The sequence below is a fragment of the Sphaeramia orbicularis genome, chromosome 12, assembly GCF_902148855.1.
Source record: "Sphaeramia orbicularis chromosome 12, fSphaOr1.1, whole genome shotgun sequence".
NCBI classification, from domain to species: Eukaryota; Metazoa; Chordata; class Actinopteri; order Kurtiformes; family Apogonidae; genus Sphaeramia; species Sphaeramia orbicularis.
In genome coordinates, this window is record NC_043968.1 from 61,679,299 (window position 1) to 61,695,416 (window position 16,118).

Sequence of the window (16,118 nt, forward strand, 5' to 3'; positions counted from 1 at the left end):
GTTTTCTCATCTGATCTCAAAGTCCATGTGTGTCTTCGCTTCTTAAAATATTCACTCCTTTTGTTGCTTTAGAGGTTAATGAATAAAATAAAATCACAAAGTCAGGCGGCTGCCCTTATATGGGTTCCTGCTTATGACATAAACATTAGCTTACCAGTAAATGTACTTTTATTGGAATCTTTTTTTCCTGTCTGAAGTAAAGTACGACTGACCAGCCTGGATGATAACATTTATTAATTTATAAGTCATTCTCATCACAGTGTATTACCATATTCTTATCACTTCTCTATGTCTTCTGATTCATTTATGATTATTGCCTTGGGAATTTTTAATTGCACTTCTTTTTAACTAATTTTCTATAGGCTGCTTATCTTTCTTTTTATTGCAGTGGATCAGATGTCTGGCAGTGGATTTGCTGATCTGCAGTGACTAAGTGTAACAAACCCAAGTCAAAGGTCAACACTAAAGCGTGTCTCACCCTTTATTGTCAAAAGAGACATTTACATTTCACACTGGAACCCAAACAGTGGCACTAAACTCCTAGACCTTCTGTAATGAGCAATGAAGACACTAGAAATGTTTTAAATTCTTTAAAATCGCTACAAAGACTGAGTTCAGTGACTGAGTTTTTCTCTTGTGTGATCTTTTCATGCTTTGGTAATCCAGCAGTGGGCAGGATGAAGGACTCATAGCTGCAGATTCAGTTTCTCTGACTTACATGAGGTCAAATAAGGATGATTATGAATTATCATGAAATTTTTATTATTATGAAACAAACTGTAAAAAGGAATCTGCTGCATGTCCCTGTAAAAGTAAGGTTAGAGATGGAGATGAAAATGGAAATTCTGAATATCTGAGTTTACTGTACAACACCCTGAGGCTGTTATCGTGTCTCTTCTAATCTGCAAGCAAAACCTTAAGAATATGGCACATTTCATTTCAAGTTTCAGGCACAGAAAGTCAGCAAATGAAAGTAAATGAAAGCCCGTAAACCTTAGAATGACCAATAAAAGACAAACAAAAATAAATGTACCAATAAAAGATAGAAAAACATGTGAAGTAGAACTACCTAAAGCTAATATTACATTAAAATAACAAGCTAAAATAACAGATAATTTACATGAACATCAAAAATACGATGAACAAATAAATAACCAGCTACGGTAATAGTGATGTTGAAATCTTACCTAAACCACAACATTTTATAGCGTAGGTGAGACATCAGTTTAAGCATCTATCACCGTGGCAGAAATTATATGAAATATGATTCAAATAACTTATGAGTCAAATAACTTTACTCCAGACCCACTGTCCTCCAGAAACTAACATCTCGAAACCAACACAGTGACATGTGAGGCTATAACTTTACTGAATAACATTGTAAAACCCTGTAAATCTCAGTTCATGTACCACCTTTGACATAGTGAGATCTGTTATAGAACAAACTTTACATTTTGGTTGGGAAAAAAATGTTCCAAAGTTCATAACATAAATGTACAGACAGTTGATAACACTGCCCCCAAGTGGCACACAAGCTTCACTACATAGAACAAAATACTACATAATGTAGCAACACTGCACGTTTTTTATATTTTGTATAAAATGATGAGGAAGTTGTGCACTTTTCCTTTTCATTTTAATTCAGATCAAGACCCAAAAGAGAATTTAGCATTTCCCTAGAAGGACAACTCACAAGAATTATAAAATATAATGAAGTGCCATATCTACTAGTTCATTTCCAGACTCTTCCACCACCAAACACTGTTGAGTAAATGCCGTTTGTATCACTTTGGTGAAGCTAATGTCTATAAACCCCTTGTATTTTTGATGCCATGTAATGTAATGTTACCTCACCCAGAGACTGATCACGTTGACAGATTCAGGTTTGGAAGATGAGAGACAGAGTCTGATGCACAACATATAAGCTGAACACACAAGTGCTGTTGTCAATAATAAATAGAGATCTGTTTTGGCTCATCCAAATCAAGTCAAAACTGTCACAGTTTAATTGGAGCAGTGAATCAACAAACAATGAACACAATAACATAACATAGTAATTGTACGTCTAAATAATTGTTATAGTTAAACTCACCTGTTAAACTTCATACTTTCACCGTTAAACTTCATTCTTTTACTTTGTAATGTCACTAATGACAGTATTTCTATTTTCATCACTTTGTCACTTTCTTTGACTCTGAAGGTTGTTCCTGTGAGTGACTCATTACCAAGGTTATCATAGGTTGGATTTTTCATTATGGCTTAGTTTTATTTAGTTTTGTCTTTTTTTTTCTCTAATTCAGTCAGTTTCAATATGTTTTTAGAGCAGGTTTGCTAGTTTTTATTAGTTTTCTTTTTTTCCTAAATGCTTAGTTTTAGTTTAGTTTTAGTTTTTCATATCTTTTGTCTTCTTCACCGTCGTATTCACATAAATCCCATACAGGACTCTGCTGCTTTCTCCCAACTTTAGTCTCCATGTTACCAGGTGAAGTGGGGAAGAAGCCGACTCTAAACGACAAGTGAGGAGAAGTGACGGACCGTGAAGTGCCGTATGATGCCACTACCTGAAACTGTTTGAGCAAAATAAATCGGTTTCATATCAATCCGACATTGACAAAGATAAAAACAAAGGGAATTTTATCCATATTTTTTGTACATTGTCGTTAGTTTTGTAAGCACACAATACAGTTTCAGTTAGTTGTTGTTTTTCCTTTTAATTGTAGTTTTTATTTATTTCACTTAACGAAAAAATATTTTTAATTCCAGTTTTAATCATTTTGTTAGGTTTTGTTAACGATAATAACCTTGCTCACTACGCCCTTTAGTGGTCACATAAATCCCCAGCCCTTTGGGCTGAGTATATTTAGCGCATATCTCTCCAATTTAATCCAGACCTCTCTAACATAACATCAGAACTCTTTATTCTAATGGATTAGATTAGATTTATATAGCGCTTTTCTATGAACGGATACCCAAAGCACGTACATAGGATCCATTATTCATTCACTCTCACATTCTCCCTCTGGTGGTGGTAAACTACATATATATCCACAGCTGCCCTGGGGCAGGCTGAAGGAGCTGTGGCTGCCAATCTGTGCCTACGGCCCCTCTGACCACCACCAAACATTCATATGCATTCATACACCAGTGTGAGTAGCAGCCCTGGAGGCAAGGAGGGTAAGGTGTCTTGCCCAAGGACACAACAGCACATGGACAGAGTGGGATTCGAACCGCCAACCCTTCGGTTATTGGATGACCCACTCTACCATCTGAGCCATCTATAATGATAATTTCAGGTAAGTGTTACAAATATTTTAAAGTAGATTTATGTGCCCATTAAACACTGAACACACAGACTGTTCTCTTCACTCTGCCTCATTGCTAAAAAAAAAAAAAAAAAAGTAATACCTGTTTTTGTTGAAAGACATGTGCAGCAGGAAATGCCGAATGGTCTGCATAGGACAAGACTATTTTCTCATCATCTACAAATATTTAAGCCTTGAACAATAGTTTACCTTTTGACACAGCAGCAGGAAATAAAGAGGAAACAATACATAGTTCTCGGATCATAACTTCATTATAAAACTGAGTTAATGGTCCAGTGACTTTACTCCACATGTCTGTACATGTGTTTCTTTCAAATACATGAGGAGGTGTTGTTTTGGTCCAAAGAAGAGCTAATATTGATATTGTATCTGTATTATTTTTCCAAAGGCTTTTCAAAACACGGTGTAAATCAAGCTTTGATTGGCATCAGAATCTTTTATATTTTAATTCATTTGTTTATATTATTTTTGACATGAAATACTGTTGCTTTATTACCCCCATAGAGAAATTCAGTCTCCGCATTTTACACATTCTAATACACAAACACACTGCCTAGCATTAGCATTAGCATATAGCACAGACATTGGGAGCAGTGCTGGCACTGAAGGAGCTCATGGACCAACTCCAGATCTTCATCAGTATTGTGGTCAGGGGCAACGACAGGACAATTAACCAAAATGTATCTGTTATTAACTGCTTATTTACTAAGCAATTTTTATTTGTAAAAAAAAAACAAAAAAACAATGGGTTTGACTTATTTGTACATATTTGTTTCTGGGTGGTTAACCACTTGTTTTCTACATTCTTCATTTGTTCCTCAAGAATAAGTAAGCACATCCTGTTACTTAATACAGGCTGCTATTGTGCTAATAATGAGGTGAGTACATGATATTCTTCCTCAAACTTCAGACTTTCATGACATCTCAGTTTAACAGAACAAAAATCAAATGACACTTCCAGTGGGATAAAGGCAACTGTAATGTTTGACACGGGACAGTAAAGACAAACAAAGGAAACAAAGGAGCACACAGACACAGGTGAAGCACATTAGGTAATAAACAAAGGGAGCAGGAAGCAAGTCTGAAAAATAAAAATATAGGCTAAGTAATCTCAAAATAAAACATGAAACACAGAATGAACACCAGTGTATCACAAGTGTGTCCAAAGTGACAGAGCCGGACGAGACAAAATGAACCAGTGGTTACTATAAAATCCCCATAGAGTGACCTGTCTGATCATCATAGTCTCTGTTTAACGCTGTGACTTATTGCTCCGTTTCCTCTCATTACATGATGCATTCAATGCCCACATTATGTAAACGTAACCCTCTTACACTGATTGAAATTCAGAATCACTTCATGTTTCTCCACTTTGATCTGAGGATTATTTATTGGTCAGCATCAACGTTTTGAGCCGACACCAAACTTACCAATCCTGATTATGCAACGTCATCACTGTATGCACAGCTCTGCACAGAGGAAGATCAGGATGCTGCCTTCAAGTTTCTTGGCAGATTTATAGAAACTCAGCAGTACAAAGCCTAACGCTGACGGATAAAGAAGTGGAATGAATACAAATGAAACCTCTGTAATGTTATGTTGTGCTATTTTTGCTTTGAGGCTGTGCATGTGACGTGAATAACAAAATATGTTGAGAGCTGAATAGGATGGATCTGTTTTCCCAACGGCAGCCTGATAGAAAAATTAATTTGTGTGGGTAATTTATGCTTTGCTTTCCCCTCTCTGATGTACTGCACTCTGTAGATTAGATCTATTTGCACCAATTTCCTGTATTTCCTGTGTGCCTGGCTGGGGTTCTGACCCTATGTATGTTCCTGCTTTTTTTATGTGTGTATTAATATGATTTACAGCCCTCTTGCTCAAAAGGCTGTTTTGTGTAAATATGCATGTGCGTATTAGTTTGAATGCATATGTGGGGGGTGGGGGGTGGTGAGTATTGTTAAGGTTCCTCATTGGCTGAAATATTTTCTCTCGCAACTAGAAAATGTGATCCTGCCTGCAGAGGCACTGCAGTGTGCTCTGCAGCGAGAGAGAGTGAACGAGAGAGAAAGAAATAGAGAAGGAGAGAGAGAGGGAGAGAGAGAGAGAAAGGAGGAGGGGGTGGGCAGGCAAAACAAGCCACATACATAAGGAGACAGCCAGAAGCACAGGGAGATAGAGAGGTGGAGGGAGTGTGTGTGTATGTGTGTGTGCATGTATGTGTGATAACACTGCGCATGTGTGACGGTGAGGTGCACTGACTGGAGCAGACGGAGGAGGAGAAAGAGCAGCATGAACGGCAGCTGAGACAAGAAGAGAGATAACAGCAGAAGGGGAAAGGGAAGGAGAAGAAAATAAAACTGAAACTCACTGGACAGACGCTCAGGTACGGCACAGAATAAGCTGATTCATTAGACTGGTTTATAAGAAGAAGGGGAGGTTAAAGAGTGATGGAGAGGAGGGAGATACCAGAGGGAAACAATCCAAAAGGAGAAGGAGATAAAGTGGTGGAGTGAAGGACAAAGGTACCAGAGAAGAAAGGAGAAGAAGAGGAACAAGCGATGAGACATGACGCATCCACCTTCTAACAGCAGCTTCCTCCATCTTACATCTCCTCCATCTTTACCTCCCTTCACCGCTGCTTGTTGTTCATCCTGTTAGAATCAGATGGACAGGAGAGTGAGACATCCCACTGAACAAAGAGACTGAGCTTTTGATTTACCCTCACAGAAACAACATCGGCAAAGGCAACAAATACTGGAACAGCAACGAGGAGGCGAAAAAGCACTGGAACAAGCTGAGCGCACTGGCAGACAGGTGAGGATGAGAAAAGGCTTAAATCTGTGTGATCTGCATGATTCAGATCTGTGAGGTGTGGCTCATTCTTTCCTCTTCTACGTCTTTTGTGTGGGGATGAAAAGGATAAAGGTGGTCTTTTTCCTTTTGCTTTGTTACATGAAGCTGGCGTTTACATGGTTGTTGCATCATGGTCGTCCATTTTGCAGACACACACACAGATGCATGAATGGAGACACACACAGTTTCACACACCTGCGCACATAGACTTATCTGCATCAGCCACAAACAATGGTTAGAATACATGAATCAGCCGTGACGATGTTTGGGTGTAGATGGTATCTTATGGGTGGTTATGACATTTGACAGACCTCTGCACACTCAGCGAGGGGGGGCGGATAGGGACAGAGCAAGAACAGTCTGTTCTGTAGGTGTCAGCAGCACTAAGGCATCTACATATTGGCCATACATTGGCGCTGCAGTGAGAGTGCTGTACACCATGCTGTGATTGCATAACTGCTTCGCCTTAATGCACCCCTCCCACATTCAACCAGGGCACTAAAGCCACTCATCTAACTGCCTAAATATTTTGTACACCTCACCTTTAATTCACCGCTGAGCCCCTCTAAAGCTGCAACATCCAAATTTCAACAATCTACCTTTAATGCGAGACAGGCCCCCTAAAAAAATCATTCATCTTAATCATTGCTGCCTCTGTTGTTATTGAAGAGCTGGACATTTGCTGAACATTTCCCTCATAAATCTTCGATGAGGTCTGTGTCAGGCGGAGTGATGATGGGTAGTGCTTTTATTTTTCAGCCTGTGTGCTGCTCTGCCATGTTGCTGTGGGAGCTACACGGATGAGAACAAAGACCACTTGGCTGTAATGAATTGAGAAGCAAAATGGCCGATGTCTGCCATGAATGACAGTGGGCTGAATTATTAAAAACAACTCCCCTTCAGTAAGCACATTCGGCCCATGTGAATAACACAAACACCAGGCTGCCATCTTACAGACGTATATGGGAACATAACACACAAACATGGCCTAACAGACAAACTGGAAATGTGTAATGACTGTACATCTGATATGATGCTATAAATAGCTTCATATGAGCAACGTAATCCAGGGAAAATGTCCAGATGCTTATAAATCTCTCCTTTTTATTATTGTCAGGGTGTAGGTATCAAGCCTGGCAACAACCTGCCCATATATGTGTAGGCTCATACAGTCCAACACCAGTGGACAGCATCAAATCCAAAAAGAAAATATTGTACAAAAATACAATCTTGGTATTAAAAACTTGATTTTAGTATCCCAAAAATGGCAAAAACGCAAGAAAACATATAAAAAAACATTTAATGTACATAAAATGGAAATTTAAAAAAAACAATCCGTAGTCTGTAATTATCCCACTTTTATGCAATTCCAGATGTAAGAAACCACATATCACTGAGATAAATAATCCAGCAACTAACACATGTAAACTGTGCATGATGCAAGTATCAAGCTGAATATTATATAATTTCCACATACAGTACAAAAAAAAACCTTAAGCATCAGACATACAGTAAATCTGGGGATTTGTCCACAAATCACGCAAAGGTCGCCAGATGTTATGTAATCCAAACACAACATAATATCCCACACAGGTCAGCGGACAGAGGTGGTGATGCTTTTTGCCAGCATAGGCATGAATGTGGACACAAATCTCAACATAGCTGGCATGCCTGACATACTGCTGGTATGTGGTGTAGGGGCACACAGAGAGAGAGAGAGACAGAGACATTTTCTGTCGTCTGCAGGTCAGCAGACTGATAGATAGATAGATAGATAGATAGATAGATAGATAGATAGATAGATAGATAGATAGATAGATAGATAGATAGATAGATAGATAGATAGATAGATAGATAGATAGATAGATAGATAGATAGATAGATAGATAGATAGATAGGTAGATGAGAGACAGACCGATTCTCACTGACAGACATGGAGACAGACAGGCTACTGGTCTCTGACTCTATGACTCATTCAGTACATGGTGCCCTTCTCCTGCTCTCCGATCTGCACAGGTGGAATTTATCCAGCGTGATTATAAACCAGGACAGAGCTGTGTGAGCATGAGTGTGTGCAAAACAGACAAACAAAGATAGTGGGAGAGTGGGAAGTGAGAAATGTTCTGGACATTTGCAGCGACGTGTGTTTATTTTTTATGCTTTCAGGTGTGTGTGTGTATGTGTGTGTCGACTTTATCAATCTGATATAAACACGCTATGATAAAAATGTTCATCTCAGTGGCTCAGATCTGTTTTTATCTCTTTGTTTGTGTGTTTGCTGGTATGTAAAGGGTGGCGCCACGTACGTGATGGGGAGTTGTCTGAGGGTTAGAATGTTCTCGGATGCGTGTGGTTTCATAGTGTGTATGTAGCTCAGTGTGTGTTTAATGGTATGAGGAATTTGCTGCTGAGAAAGACTCATCAGACATCTCTGTGGTCAGCTCTCCTCCTCTTCCTCTTCTGGCTTGTGATGACAAGGTCAAATGCCTGCCATGATTTCATTAGAGTAATAATTCCTCTGCAGGGAGAGCACCCAGAGCTATAAACACACACACACAAAGTCAGGACTGTGGGAGTGCTGCAGCAGTTTGCATTGTGATAATATGGTAGTTGGGTCGGAGATGAGCTCCTTATATAACTGGAGAGGGCTCCGTCGATTAGGAGGAGGCTGCGCCAAAGCTGGTCCATCAGCAGGCTGCCTCCATCAGTTATCAGCCCTTTTCATTTCTCTCTGTCACCAAATTAGAGGGTAATTTTAGCTGCTTCATCTCCCCCAGGCTTAAAAGGCTCCTCATGTAGTCTGGAAGCTTTATCAACTTGACCCCTGCCACAATCAGACAGATGTATTTTCACAAAACAAACTATTTATACCCACAGAATGTGTCTAGACATGGTATCTGTGACAGTGAGGCTGATTAGCCAAGTTTACTTTAGATTAAAATTATCAGTTAATATAATAGTGTGAAATCAGGTCTAAGGCCACACTCTCACACCACAAATGCATTTGAGGGACTGTGAACATCGATAAAATATACTAACTGTCAAGACTGGCCAAAAGGTGTGGTATTCGTTATATACTGTACAACTTTCTCTGGAATGTCTTTCTGTAGTATAGTCAGATTCCACAAAATTAAACAGATTCTACAAAATTAAACTGTTCCATTTAATTAAAAATCTAGTGATAAATGTGATATGACCACACAATGATTTTAGTAGCAAGACATAGGGTGTCTAACTGCAGAATCTTAACATAAGAATCATAATGTTTTCATTTGTAAGACTTGCCATCATCTTAGAATGAACTGTTATATATGAACAGAGGGAGGAGGTTCTTCTTCCACACCATGTTTAAATTCATAGACTGTATGTATTTAATGAAGAGAATAACTGTAACATCATCCACTGGTTTCTGAACTGCAGGTTTGAAACCAGCAGATGTTCTGGCTGGTACAATGTTGACTCTTTGGATCTGGAAGAAACCATATTTGGACAAAATGGGTGGAGTTATGGGGGTCGGAGGTGAGCCAATGCTAAATGCTAGCTTACTGAAGGGGAAAACAGGAACCTTCATCAAGCATCATCTAACAAACTCACTTTACAGTCTCATTAGTGGAACCTGCAAATCAAAATTACAGTTGAGTCTGTCAGGAAAGAATGTGTTTTATTAAATAAACGGTAACTCCAAAGTCCACCCCAGCAGGTCATTTACACCTGTCAATCAAAGCCTGACACAGCAGACATCTACACTGTCTCTTTCACCTGAAATCTGACTAATGGATTGATGATTTAAAGATGAACCACAAGATCACTAATTAGTTTCAAAATAAAGAAAAGGAGACCAGAGTGACACCAGAAAAACAAAACAGACACAGTATTTTTGGAGATGTTCATTGTTAGTCTATAGGAGCCAATCCCAGTGGTCAGGGGTATCACATTTTAAGATATTTCCACATTGGCTTCTTTTTGGAGTCAAAGTCCTGCCCCTTGGTTTCACCACACATTCCTATAGTACTCTGGACAGATTTCATTTCTCTCTTCTTTCTCCCATTTGGATAACATCAACATGTGAGGGGGCTTTACTGTCACCTACCATGTGTAAATGTGGCTCAACACTACTGTCCACTTAATCAGAAATGAAGAAACCCTGACTATAATGAAGGCCGCTGTAGGAGATGGTTAGATGAGGGGTACTGGGTTCGTTGCAAGGTGAAACCTCATGAGATGCTGGTAAATATCATACAATGAACCTTTAAAATTTCCTCAGATATTACTGTTAACTGCTATCTATTAAAGTTTTTTTTTTTTTGTACACATTCTCATTTTTCATCAGTAGGAGCTTTTCCATTGACCCTCAAATTGTGCGAATATAACTTGCACATAAAAATGTACGTAATAGAAAAACAACAATTTTGCCAAAACTCTCGTTTTCCGATTAAAAGTTTTTGCGCTGGCAAGAGGTGGTTTTTCGGGCATAGTGCAATTGGTATATCACGCAAAACTGCAATGGAAAGACCTTTGTCCGCAAATAGAGTCACATGAATAAAATAAACAGATGTTGATGGACGTTACAACAAGCAAAGAAGAAGAGTTTTAAAAGAAACATGGTGGACACACCAGGAAACCCAATCATTTTTTCAGTTTAGTACAGGACGAGGGGTAATATATAATAATAATGAATATATCTGTAAATCAACACAATATTTATGTTCGTTGCCATGTTAATGGAATAATTTCTCGTGATAATAAATAAACAAATCATCACATATGTGAGTTAATGGAAAAACCGACATTACGCACTTCTGTTTTTTCGACATTTAGTAAATATCGGTAAAGTTTTGCACATATCTCCAATGGAAAAGTGACTAGTGACTACTTGTCACTCCATCATATTCACACAATGATGTATAAATAAGTGATTGAAAACTTGAGCTCTGTTTCTTTGGATAATTATAGTTAAAGTAGTTACAGTCAGGACACTGAAAATAATGTGGCATCAGTAAAAACTATCTTCATGCCAAATGCGTTGTACCTTTACCTTTATTGCAAATATGCAACATACCCAAATCTCTATCTATTTTATGTGCTATGGTCAAATTAATGACCTCCACTTAATTTAGCCTCTACTTCAAAGCAAAAACACAATTTTTTTAAAAAATATACTTGTATATAAATTCAGGCCTTAAGGGGTTAAGAAATTCCTGCAGAAATAAAATGAACACCACCCCCTCTATTTCATCACACTACTAGGAAAGTACATCGCCCTGTCTTATCATATGTGTATGACTGTATATTGCATATGGAGAAAGTGATAAAAAAAAGGAAGCTATTTTTAGGAAAAGTGTTGCAGTGCTGAAAGATAACAGTTGGTGAGACAGTGAGTGATTCTCACTAAGAGCTCTGTGTTTGAGTGTTCAAATCTGTCAGCGGATTAATTCAAGAAAGGATAAAAAGGAGAAACAAATGTCTGCCTGCTTGCCCAATATGGCTCAGTACGTCACGTGGAGGTGGGGGAGGACATAATGGGCTAAAGCATTTCCTCCTGTGAGGTGCATCTCTCTCATTCAGTGTGAATCTTCAGCAGAGGTTGGGGGCAGGAAACCACTGAGAAGTGCATAGATAAACAAACCATAAATAGGAACAGGGACCAGCGTTGTGTCCTCTCCTCTCTTTCTCTCTCTCTCTCTCTCTCTCTCTCTCACTCGTCTTCACCATGTAGGTCACCTCCTCTGCACATTTTTTTTTTCCCTCTAATGATTCATCAGTGTACTGAGAGCTGCACACAGAATGAATGACGTGTCATCCTCCCTCTTCGACTGTTCAGCAGCTATTGTGTTCTTCAAACTAAAAATGTGGATCTATGCACTTGTTTTTGTGTGAACCCACACACAGAATGACACACGGCCTCCGTGCAGCTTGTACCACGCATGTTACAGTCAAAACTGACGCAATATAAATGAGTGAGTGTTGACAGGAAGCAGAAAAAAAGAATGAAACGAGAGCACCTGCTTCAACCAGACCAGCTACAGACATCTGACTTTGACTTATCTGTCAGTTACATTTGGGCAGGTTAATCACAGACATCATATGGCTTTTAAATGTAAGCATCTGAATGTTTGTGTAAATCAATAATCCTTTGTTAGCTTTTCACAAAAACCTCCAAGACAATCATGAACAAATACTTATAGAACAGAGCACCATATTCTGCATCTGCTGTGAATATAAAGTAGAAGAAAATGGACTATAAAGTGAAAGATGACAAATCCTGAATTTAGAATGTAAGAGCTTAGTTCTAAAAGGATCTTAAGTAAAAAATACTGTGAAAACATGACAGCAGCTATTAAAAAAGAGCTAAATATTTGACCCATTTGTGTGGATGTTGGGGTTTTTTTTCTGTCTCATGTTAGGTCTCATATTAAGCAATTTTATGTCTATGTTTATATGGCTTTTTTCTATGTCTCTATGGCTCATTATGATTGTATTTCCATCTATCAACTGAAATTATAAACGAAGTTCAGCTACTGCACATGTCGTGTTCGTACTGTAATTATTACACCTAAATCTTGTAGCACAATACGTTTGGTCAAACGACAAGTATGTTTTCTTGGAACAAGAAACAACATGAAAATGATCTCACTCTGAAAGAAACACTGCTGGGCCGAGGCCAAGATGTAAGAGGAAATAAACGAAAGATATTTGTCCAAGTGAGTCGTGCTGCCAGCCAAGAACATCAGATAAACATAAAAATATGATATCAATGCAGCAACAGTAGAGGGAACGCTTTGGGTCTGTCCAGTTTTTTCTTCAGTGTTTTCACTGTGACCATGGAAAAACATCAGGAAGTAACGTACCATGTTCTTGTAATAGAAATATCTGAGGTAAACTGATGAAATCTACAAATATGAGTACAAATAAAAGGCACTTTTTGTTTCCACATTATTTGTGATGAAACATAGGAAAAAATACATTTAATTTATTTTTACTATCAAATATACTGATAAAAAAAGAATCAAATCTTCATATTGGAAAATACTGAGTTTCAAAAAACAAGACTGTCATTCATCTTTTTCACAAATTAATTGATCAATAGTTGCTGTTCCATGCTTTTGATTTGTGCTAAATCTTAAATGGTTGCAAGATACATTTTGAAAAGGATTAGCTAAAATTATTGAGTTGTTCCTTTAATCCTTTCACTACATTTAAATAATGTAATATGTAACTTTTCAGTGGCATTAGATGAAACCCATGTAGTTTAATAAATAACAGTAGTCGTAGATGCTTGTCATCACATTCAGTTAATGATATGCTTTGCTGAAAAAGTCACTTTCCTCTGTTTATATAAATCCCTTTAAAATGACATGGAGCTATCATGAATAGCTACATGGTCAGTAAATTAGCAATGGGCAAGTACCTGATTTTAATTGAAAGCGCAAAATGCAGATGATATTTTAATAAAAGGTATTAAATCACTTAACAAAGGTTAAACATAGAGGAAAAAATTTATCTGGATGTTGCCACAAGTATAGTTATTGGTCTTTAAGGTTTAATAAAGAATGAAGAGAAAAGTGCTGACTTATATCTCTTCTCTTTATAAATAAATATATTTTAAATGTCTGTCTAAATGGGTACAGGCAATCAAATCTGGTAACAATCATGGTAATCATCACTGTTTTCTTGCTTTTTCTGTGTGTAAGAACTATATGGAAGCAGTGTGTGATATATGGGGTTTCTGATATCTGATGTTCAAATGCATTTTTTTTTCTCTTGTCACAGATCACGGACCAAAGGAAACCTGAGGAAACATAAGCCCCTGAAAACGGGAGACAAGCACAGAGGCATCCTTCAGACTGTTATCACTCCTTCGGCCGGTTGGGAAGACTGTCTGAAAGTCACCCCCCCCCATCCACTCCCACTTCTGAGGAATCCAGGAGCTTCTGGAACAGCAGAGTCATTCCAGCAGTTTTCTGGAGCTTTATAGGACACCTTCCAAAAAAAGACCTCCTCCTCCCTTCTTATCAAGAAGGCACAGAGAGGGTCACGCCAGGTCATCGGACCACACCGGACCAAGAGCATACGGAGAGAAACCAGAGCTTATTCTTTCTTTCTCACGCACTCCGGTCAAAGCTTAACACACCCCTTAGCCAAAAACAGGAAGTTAAGTAGACTTTTAAGCAAGAAACAAATGTTAAGGTTAGCTTGAGAAGGCGAGAGTTTCCCCTGGCAGGCAACAGGATACAGTTTGAGACAATACCTCTTGGACTTCTCTGAACTGGCTGTACTTAATCCCAACACTTTGTGAATGCAGAAACCTGTAGTGTGTGTCTATCTGTGTGTATGAGATTATTTATTGGTATTATAACTAAAAGGGAACTATTTGTGATAAAATATTAACTGATCCTGTGTGTAAATATACATAAATCAAAGACAGCACAGAAGTGAGTCTAAAAAACAAAAACTACCTTCAAGTAGTCAACACTGGTCACATACTTAAAGCTTGACTGTTATATTAGTGACAGAATAACTGGTGCAGGTTTTAGGCCTTCATAAGGCCTAAGGCTGACAGAAGTCCCCAACATGGACACAACCATCCGTCCCCATGTCCCCTCCAATGGCTGACTTCAGAAAAAGAGACACATCTTGTCCCCTTGAACCAGGCAGGGGTATTCAGCACTGAGTAGAGCCACTTCCACCTCCAACAATCGTGCGAATGTCCTGCCTCAGGCGCCAGGCTGTCACCATCCCCATGGACACCGTCAAGATCATCCAGTCGGAGAAGTTCCCCAGAGAGTGCCCCGTGCCCGTCACCCAGCCGCGCTATGCACCACCCCCCAGAGTGGCGTGGGACGGTGGAGGTGAGGGTGAAATCATCGTCAACCAGGCCTGCAGTGACCTGACCCTGGACATAACCAGGTCCCCCCGGCCTATGATGTCCCCTCCGGCCCCCGTGACGCGCAGGGAGCAGAGCTTCCTGGCGCAGCGCAAACCCAGTGCCAACGAAATCTGCTACCACCAGTTCCACTACAAGATGGAGGACGTGATAGTCAACCAGTACGTACTGCGCTCTTCCTCCACATCTTCCTCCACTTCCTCCTCCTCCTCCTCCTCGGGACCCGTCATGCCCTGCGAGCCCCTGGACTGCCCCACCTGTGGTCACACTTACAACTTTGCCGGGAAGCGTCCACGCATCCTCTCCTGCCTGCACTCGGTGTGTGAGGAGTGCCTGCAGATCCTCTACGAGTCCTGTCCTAAATACAAGTTCATCTCCTGCCCCACATGCCGGCGTGAGACGGTGCTGTTCACTGACTATGGCCTGGCTGCTCTGGCCATCAACACCAGCATCCTCAGCCGCTTGCCCTCTGACCCCAACGGGCCCGTGCAGTGGGGCGGGGACGCCGACCGCAGCTGCTACCAGACTGTGCGCCAGTACTGCCAGTCAGCCTGCACCTGCCAGATTGCCAACCCCTTGTCCTCCTGCGGCATCATGTAGACAAGGGGACGCTGCAGAGATGACTCGATGCTGCCCCCTGTCCACTCTGTCCGTCTATAAGCTGTCCCCTCTCTGCCAAGCCCCCTCCTCTCTCACATACAGTAAATAAACCCCTCCACAGATGTTATTCTAATAGCACAGATGGATGCTGTGTGGGACTAAATGGACGCTGGTGGTTAAATAAACAGTAAATAAATGTATTTTATGTATGGACTGGAATCCTATTCACCCTCTCTCGTTTGGTTGGACGTGTTTGTCATTGACATCTCTTTACATGGGAATGCCAGGGGAGGTCTATCCCCCCAACCTAGGTGAATAAAGATTAAATAAATTATGAGAAGTAACTCTGTGTGGCCTCAACTTGTTTTGAATAGATATATATTTACAGCCCTAATAGGAAAAAGGTTATTTTGAAGTGAAAACATAATTAAGTTGTTCTTTTATGGTGGCCCTGA

The 16,118-nt window shown here is 39.7% G+C and overlaps 1 protein-coding gene across 2 annotated transcripts; it reads left to right on the plus strand.

The window, feature by feature from the left end:
* The first annotated feature begins 5,384 nt into the window (after positions 1-5,384).
* rnf208 (ring finger protein 208) lies at positions 5,385-16,012 on the plus strand. 2 transcript variants are annotated; one of them, XM_030149178.1, is made up of 3 exons: positions 5,385-5,709; positions 6,054-6,140; positions 13,950-16,012. In XM_030149178.1, exon 3 carries the CDS (start codon positions 14,884-14,886, stop codon positions 15,661-15,663), a length of 780 nt encoding a protein of 259 aa, XP_030005038.1. In that variant the 5' UTR covers positions 5,385-5,709; positions 6,054-6,140; positions 13,950-14,883; the 3' UTR covers positions 15,664-16,012. The 2 variants fall into 2 exon arrangements, with proteins under 2 accessions (XP_030005038.1, XP_030005037.1); XM_030149177.1 differs by having other exon boundaries at positions 5,387-6,140.
* Positions 16,013-16,118: the final 106 nt, after the last annotated feature.

What these genes read in the sequence shown, in the direction of transcription:
- rnf208 (XM_030149178.1), top strand. Translation starts at nt 14,884, where the DNA reads ATGTCCTGCCTCAGGCGCCAGGCTGTCACCATCCCCATGGACACCGTC.